Source organism: Mytilus californianus, unplaced genomic scaffold (genome assembly GCF_021869535.1).
Source record: "Mytilus californianus isolate M0D057914Y unplaced genomic scaffold, xbMytCali1.0.p SCAF_11, whole genome shotgun sequence".
Classification (NCBI taxonomy): domain Eukaryota; kingdom Metazoa; phylum Mollusca; class Bivalvia; order Mytilida; family Mytilidae; genus Mytilus; species Mytilus californianus.
In genome coordinates this window covers 72,877,862-72,885,871 of record NW_026262593.1, presented here as the reverse complement: position 1 = coordinate 72,885,871, position 8,010 = coordinate 72,877,862, and the positions used below count along the sequence as shown (strand labels likewise).

Genomic DNA, 8,010 nt, shown 5'->3' with positions numbered 1-8,010 from the left:
AAATTAACAAATTCATCATTTATATAATACCATAATGACATTATTATATGGCATGCATTTGAGCTGGATGATTTGTATTGAAATTAAAAATGTTTGTGTGTAAATCACATTATATAAACTGCTTGATAAATGAATTGACAATTCACTTGGAAACTCAATATATACCCCCGCGACACTTACCAAGGAGGAAATCCTGAATAATCATAGGTCTGCTCTATGTTCCTTTGGAATTTCAACCAAAGATGGAGAACTGGATCTTCTCTCACTGTATTGGATACCTAAACTACATAAGTGTCCTTACAAACAACGTTATATTGCTGGTTCTTCTAAGTGCTCCACGAAACATCTTTCTGAATTATTAACATCAATTTTATCAGCAATCAAAACCGGGCTTCAAAATTACTGTGACACTACCTATTCTAGAATCAGATGTGGATACTTAAAAATTTCAAAGATCTTTTGGAGCACATATATCTAAGACTCTTTCATCTATCAATAGTATGTGACCTAACGAATAAGACTTATCACCAGGTTTGTTCTTACATGTACATGAGCAACGCTACGCGTGCCTAAGGTAGTAATATACAGTTGGGGAAAAAAAATCACCCTAATAAATTTTACCATCCACTTTTCCTTGCTTTCTTACAAATTAAACTTACTGTTTGTGTCATATATGTGCATATGTATGTTATCAGTATCTTCTATAGATTTGATATCAAGTAGTTGAAATGGTAAAAAAAAATTTCTTTTTGGTGTATCCATGGCAACAACCTGCATGTATTTTGCTATAAAACATTGCAAAAAGGGGGTACAGATGTCACATATTTCCCAAAATTTGACAAAAGGTAGAATTTCGGTCCCTTGGAGTGATATCTTTTCTGAAATTGTTTACATATATCCATCAAGAGATCAAATAAAAATCATATGTCTTTCGTTTCATTTTTTTGTAAAATTGCGTCAAAAAGTTCGAGTGAAAAAAAGTGTTTGTAAACATTACAAAAACGTCTGGACCTGTGGCCGGTCTGGCTATGAAAATACGGACAGTCAAACATAAAATAGCACACAAAACATGTAAAAAATAATCTTGATGTCCTTATAAACCCACTTTGAAGGCTAAATTAGTCATCAGCTGTCTAAACTGAAAATTATGGCGCAATAACTTTCATATCTGAAAAATCCATCGGGGCCAAAATGTGAAATTGCACTCCTAACTGTGTATTGCTACCTAATGTGGAGCAGGATCTGCTAACCTTTCCGGAGCAACTGAGATCACCCCAAGTTTTTGTATGGGTTCGTGTTGGTCAGTCTTTAATTTTCTATGTTGTGTTTTGTGTTCTGTTGTGTGTCTGTTAAAGTCTTTTTTTTCTTTTTTAGCCATGGCGTTTTCAGTTTATTTTCGACTTATGAGTTTGAATGTCCCTTTGGTATCTTTCGCCTTTCTTGTACATATTTTTCATCCAATGTTTATAAAAAGTACTAAACGTCGTGAACATATTCAACGTGTGCAATCAGGCAATACTTGCAAAACAAATAGTAGATTGCACGAACTATATTTATACATTTCCTGTTAAAAAACCATGAGAAAAAATCCGACGATATCATAATTTCCAAAATTATGGATAAAATCGTTAACGTCGGGCATCCAAAAGTGAAGACAAGGGCCTAAAAGAGAAACAAACAGATGCAATGATCGAAGTAACACATTTTAAAATATAAACAGTAAAAGAGAGGCAAAAGATACCTGAGGGACATTTAAACTCATAAGTAAAATATTGATGATGACTAAAATTGACGATTTCGATTGAAATCTTAAAAATGTGCCTTTGAGCTTGATGATGTCCATTGTTGTCAAAATACAAAAATATCTTGCAATAAGATAGTTGAAAATTTGAAGGGTTATGAAAGACAAGAAGTGGTTTTTGGTTGATGTTGTTAAATTCAGAATTTCATCATCTATTATGACATTATTACTTATGTTTGAGCTTATTCACTTTTTATTTGTCATGTTTTACATATTTGTCAAATGTTAACAAAAAATACTGAACTGGAACATAAGTCTTATATTGACCCTTCGTGAACCTTCTCCACATGGACAAACATGCAATACCTGTACAACAAAGGGTAAATTTTGCGAACTAAATCATTACATTTATCGAAAATAATCGTTATTCTAAGTTATGTAAAAAATCTTTAATGTCAGGCAACCAAAAGTGTAGAAAAAGGGACGAAGAGAGAAAATAAAAATGTGCAATATCAAAATTAACACCTCTCAAAACATACATGCATTACCCTTTTAAGGTATTTGAATTTCATTGAAATGATCCAAACAGATATCTAATTGAAATTTTTTTTTTTAGTAACACTATTTTAGCCGATTTTGTAATTTTTCCTGAAAAATCCTATGTTCGGAGAGATACGAATATATCACCAATGTCTGCCTAACTGAAATACAAGTCGAATACTAGTAATTGAATAACAAAATCAATGTAAATTTGATCCAGTAAAATACATTTACATTCAGACAGGTCAAGAAAGTTTAACAATAATGTTTGCCATGTTTAAATCCAAATTAACTCGGTAGTTCAAGTTAGAGAAAAAAACTGTGAAACTGGTGTTCCGAACGGAGAATAGACAAATGGACATCCGAGTAGACCATATGATTCTTCCGTCAATGTCAAATGAATGCGTTAGCATGAATTTAATTTACAGCTAAAATAAAAAAAGGTCGAATGTTCTTAATTGTAATTTGTACATCAGAAAATTAAAACAGATCACGTGCATCCTTGTTAAACAATAACTGCTGTCATCAAGATTTACATCTACGGATGCATCTGTTGATGGGTTGAGGGTTTCCGTCCTTAAAGGTCAACGAAAACAACGAGTTTCTATTATAGATATTTTTATTTTTATTATTTTTAGTATTGCGTATCATGTTCAGCATCCTCCGGTAAACGTGACTATATCTTTCGGATGTAATACAAACCTAGTTTCCAGACACCCTCCGCAAAATTGATCAATAATCACCTTGTTTATGGTTATCTAACAAGTCGTCAATCGTTACTACTCGGCCATTCTCGCTACGCCAGGCTACAATAACGGAAAGTTTGCATGGGGTTTACATAATAGAGAATAATGGTCCAAAAGCAAATTAAGAAAAGAGAAAAATAGACCAAACAAAATAAAAAATAGAGAGTAAAGGAGTGTTCAAATATAAAGCATAGAGAATAATGGGCAACAAATATAAAAAATAGAGAAAAAAGGTGTAAAAAATAAGGAATACAGAATTGAGTGATCCACATCCAGACCCTTATAACGTATCCATTGCTGCAGACTGTGACGAAATATATTTTCTATAATTTTGTAATTTTCCTTGTTTTGTATCAACTTTTGAGTATACTTTGGATTGGAAAAGTATGGGCATACCAATAATAAGAACTTTATATTTGGAGGGTTAATGTAAATAGCTTGAAGATAGCTTCTATGAAATTATTTTGTTATTATTTAGCTGTGGGCGATGTTTTCGAACAGACATGGATGAAAACCTGCCTAAAATCAACATTTTCCTTTATTTTTGTGAAAAATACACACATTTTGATGTCATACATTGTAAATCTTGTCTAATTCATTTATATTCCTTGATGATATGCATTTTCCTATGTTTTGAGTAAATTTGAAATAATGCTAAACAAACTTCATTTTCCCGGCCAAAAACAGGCCTTATAAATTCCACTTCCCCTTTGATTGATATTCTAGCTTACAATTACTGGTCTGCATGTTTTATATATATACATGAAATTATTAAACGTGTTGTTTTCGATTTTGTATAATGAGGTCAATGCCCTGGATACTCGGGAAAAATAAATTTTCCTACAGCCAAGATGTAAGACAAAATTCAAGATGTCACTGCTATCTGACAGACGGGTATCTTTCGAACATCTGAAGAATGTTATTTGTAGATTTATAATACATGTATCTTGTTATTCAAGGGACCAAAACGTGGCCTTTAGCTTCAGAACCATATCTACATTTGATAACATACTTGCTAACATATTTTGAGGATAATTCCTTTAAAAAAATCAGCAAGGAGTCTGTTGATCCCACGAGATCCCCGTAATGAGCGGAGGACCAGGAGGCGAAGCCCCGCCTGAACATGAATTTATCCTATTTGAAGGGCCATTTGATAGTGTTTTCAGATTTTCGATTCCGGGTCATTGCTTTACGGAACACGTCAAATAAAGACGATGCTTAACACTTTTCTATCCTTAGCTATCAATTTTTTGAGAGAAAATAAGCAGACCTTCCCTAGAAGTTCGGCGATTCCAGAGAATTAGAAAACAAATACGGCATTAAACCCAGTAGAGAGGTAAATATCAGGAGGCATTTATGGCTAATGCGATATCAAGTTTTTTTTATCAGCAGTCGAATTTTAATTTCTGTTAACAAACACAACAAAATATGACAAATTATCGTATAAAAAATTTGCTACCTATAACCAATCAAATATTATCTGGTTTTTAATTTTAACTATAAATTACAAGTAGATATAAATTATTTGCATGTACATGTATATTGGTTAATATGCATGTAAAGGACACCAAAAGGAAATAGCAGTAGCCTTATATAAACTTAAGGCCCGATAACAAGCCACTAAAAAGTGTGCATCTGTTAAATTGTACAAAAAAGAATGAAGGTTCAATTTTTAATAGTATTTTTTCTTACAGCTGTTCGATGCCAGGCGACAGAATCTGTTCTCGATTTGTTTCCAGAATTCAAACGAGAAATTGGGAGAATTGATGGCCTGGAAAGAGAAAACAAAGCATTGAAAGCAGAGATTGAAGCAAGAGGTAAGACTGTATTGCCCTTAAAGTAAGACATTTAATGCATTTAAGATAAGAACATACAATAAAACGATTATAACGCATACAAATATTAGTTGAACATTTTGTTTTCCTCCAATTCCTTATTCGTTTAAAAAACAAGTTTCCAGTGTTTTTTTTTTTTTTTAATTAATGGACTTTAACATTGCTTTTCCGTTAATTTCAATAGACCAGTAAATGTGTAAATCATATCTTCAACAAGATTTTACATGCCAATTAGGCATGCTGAAAAAAAATGCATTGATGACGTACATTTGCATCAAAGTTATGCTTCTTGAATAAAAATTAGAATGTTGTGCGACCCGTATAAAGGGCGAGAAATTTTGAACTGTGTCTGGGAAAAGAAAATATGCTAAAAATGGGCAGAATTTGAGCATTGCAAGAAGCCGCTCCATGTACATGTAAACGGCCTTCAATTGGGCAAAATGTGTGCTTAATAGATTTGATATTTATTTATTAAAATAGTTATCGCTTATCGCACATCATCCGTTATCCAGACGCACGAAAAAAAAAAACCCAAAAAACTCTGCCGAAAATAGTGACGTAATTTTTTCATCTTTTTTTTTAAAAATCTTTAATATATATATATTTATATATCATACATGTATTTGTGGAAGTTATTCACAGCTTGTCTTAATAGGGGTTCATGAACTCGTTTTCAAGTTAAATCAGTCTAAACGATAAAAATCAGTCGAAATATGCATCTTTTCCCGATATGTCACAGTTTGACGTCGCTAAAAATAACATTTTACGTTAGCAACGTCATTACCTCCCCTGTAACTGTATCGTATGCCCTTAAGGGTGACGTTGCTAACGTAAAATGTTATTTTTCGCGGCGTCAAACTGCGACATATCGAGAAAAGATGCATTTTTCGACTGATTTTAATCATTAGCTTGAAAGCGAGTACATGGACCCCTCTTTTTAAAAATGAAATTTGACTTGATACTGTATAGAGATTATTTATAGATTAAATGGTTAAATAAACTAAGAGGATACTTTTGTAAAGAAGATATTCCAAATCGTTTTACAAAAATCCGCATGTGTTTTATCTTTTGAAACAAAAAAGTTTAATATCTCTATCCAAAGGATAGAAATGTTCAAGAAACCGAAATCTATGGTAAATGTCTAAAATTTCGACCCATTTATCTCTAATTTAGCACATGCACATGAAGGTATATTTTATATTACATATTTGAATTGACCAGGCGAACAATAGCTTGTATGCAAATTTTTGTAAAAAAAATCACCGTGGCAGGATCGAAACTGTATCGTATGCCCTTAACCTGAATAATGCAGTCATTATATTCCGCTTACTATCGATCGCTTCATTAAAAGCCGCTACATAATCATTTAATGCTGAGTTCACACGTAATTCGAATTCGATTCGCATTAACTAATTCGAATTAGTTTAATTTGCATTCGAATCGTTTTACGTCCAAACATTAACTCTAATTCGAATTGCAACACGCGTCAAATTTGCTTTACTGTCCGAAAGACGTTAACTTTTGATTCGTATCAACAAAAATGGATTTCTAATGCGAATTGGTTAATGCGAATTAGCCAATTCGAATCAATTCGAATTAAAAAGGAAGAGTGTGTGAACGCGATTAGCGAATTCGATTCGCATTCGATTCGAATTCAATTCGAATTAAATGTACGTGTGAACTAGGCATTAGTTAGTATTTTGAACTTGACTTATTGCTAAGAGATTTTTTTATTGTCGGAAACCGTATGTTTTTTTATTTCCTTTTTCTGGGGGGGCGGGGCGTTTTCGTTAGTTTTTCATATGAAAGAGTTTCCAATATCTCTTAATATAAACACCTAATATGAAAGCTCTTTTGAGCTGTAATTATTGATACAAATGCTATTTTCAAAGATTTTTGAAAGATAAACATTGAAACTTTTTTGCGATTTTCAATCACGAGAAAGGGCCCAAAATAAAAGTGAGCTCATCTTTTTCACGATTATTTAACATAAGTATATATGATTGATTGATTGTAGCATCCTTAACGTCCAGCGGCAAATAGTTCATATATATTCAGGACGATACGTATTTATGTGTAGCTATACTACTTGCAATCAAATATATATAAACAGATGATTCCATGTTTTACAATATTCAGGAGTTGCTTTTAATTCTTATTTTTCAGCTTATAAAAAAGTATCATAGAACTTTCAATTTCTTTCAGGACCAGATAAAGTTGCGTTTATGGCTAAGAATGCACCTCATTTAAAGAACATCCCTGGAAATCATATTATAGTATACGACACAGCTATAACAAATGTAGGCAACGGATACGATACGTCCACTGGGATTTTTACCGCTCCTTCAAATGGCATCTACATTTTTTCCTGGACAGTTCTAACTCAACAAGGCTTTAACTTTCTCACTTATCTCGCTGTAAACGGAAACGTGATAGCCAGAAATTACGTAGATGCGTACCAAATACGAAACAACATCTCAGGAAGTCAGAATGCTGTAATTAACCTTAAAAAGTACGATAAAGTATCCGTCAGAATGCGAAATGGATTATGGGGAAATGACATGCATGGTGATGGTTGGTCAACTTTCAACGGTTATAAACTATATAACATGTAAAATTATAGTATTAATATTAATAAAAATCTTGCAGATTTTTTGTCTTTTTTATGGTAATTCACAATGCAGAGGATGTTTTGGTTGTCAAAACATGGAAACCTTTAACTACGTACTTCCACAGAGTAAATGGAAATAACACTTTATAAGTCTCGTACTTTTCTAGATTTACCTTCAGCAGGAACGCTCAAACCTAAACATTTGAAAGCCAAGGGTATATAAATACGTAGAAACACGAGGAGCTATATTTAAGAATTGAATGCTTCTTTTTGTACATTTATAGGGCTGTAAAAGCGTTCACAGAAGTGCATTTTGTATGAAGCGCGGAAGCGCTTCCTTCTAACAATGTGCGCATGGTCAACGCTTTTACAACCCTATAGAATTACTAAATCAGCATTCAATACTTATAATTACATTTTTTGCTAGGATCATGAAAACACGATTTCTATCAAGTTTTTCTTTTATTTACCTCTGCACTTTATTGTGGAAGCTCGTGTCATCATGAATGTTACATTTCATTTTGGAATGAAGGTTAA

At 32.7% G+C, this 8,010-nt stretch overlaps 1 protein-coding gene across 1 annotated transcript; it reads left to right on the top strand.

The window, feature by feature from the left end:
• The first annotated feature begins 4,569 nt into the window (after positions 1–4,569).
• LOC127720686 (complement C1q tumor necrosis factor-related protein 3-like) lies at positions 4,570–7,513 on the top strand. The gene is made up of 2 exons (XM_052227408.1): positions 4,570–4,844; positions 7,068–7,513. Exons 1-2 carry the CDS (start codon positions 4,685–4,687, stop codon positions 7,475–7,477), a joined length of 570 nt encoding a protein of 189 aa, XP_052083368.1. The 5' UTR covers positions 4,570–4,684; the 3' UTR covers positions 7,478–7,513.
• Positions 7,514–8,010: the final 497 nt, after the last annotated feature.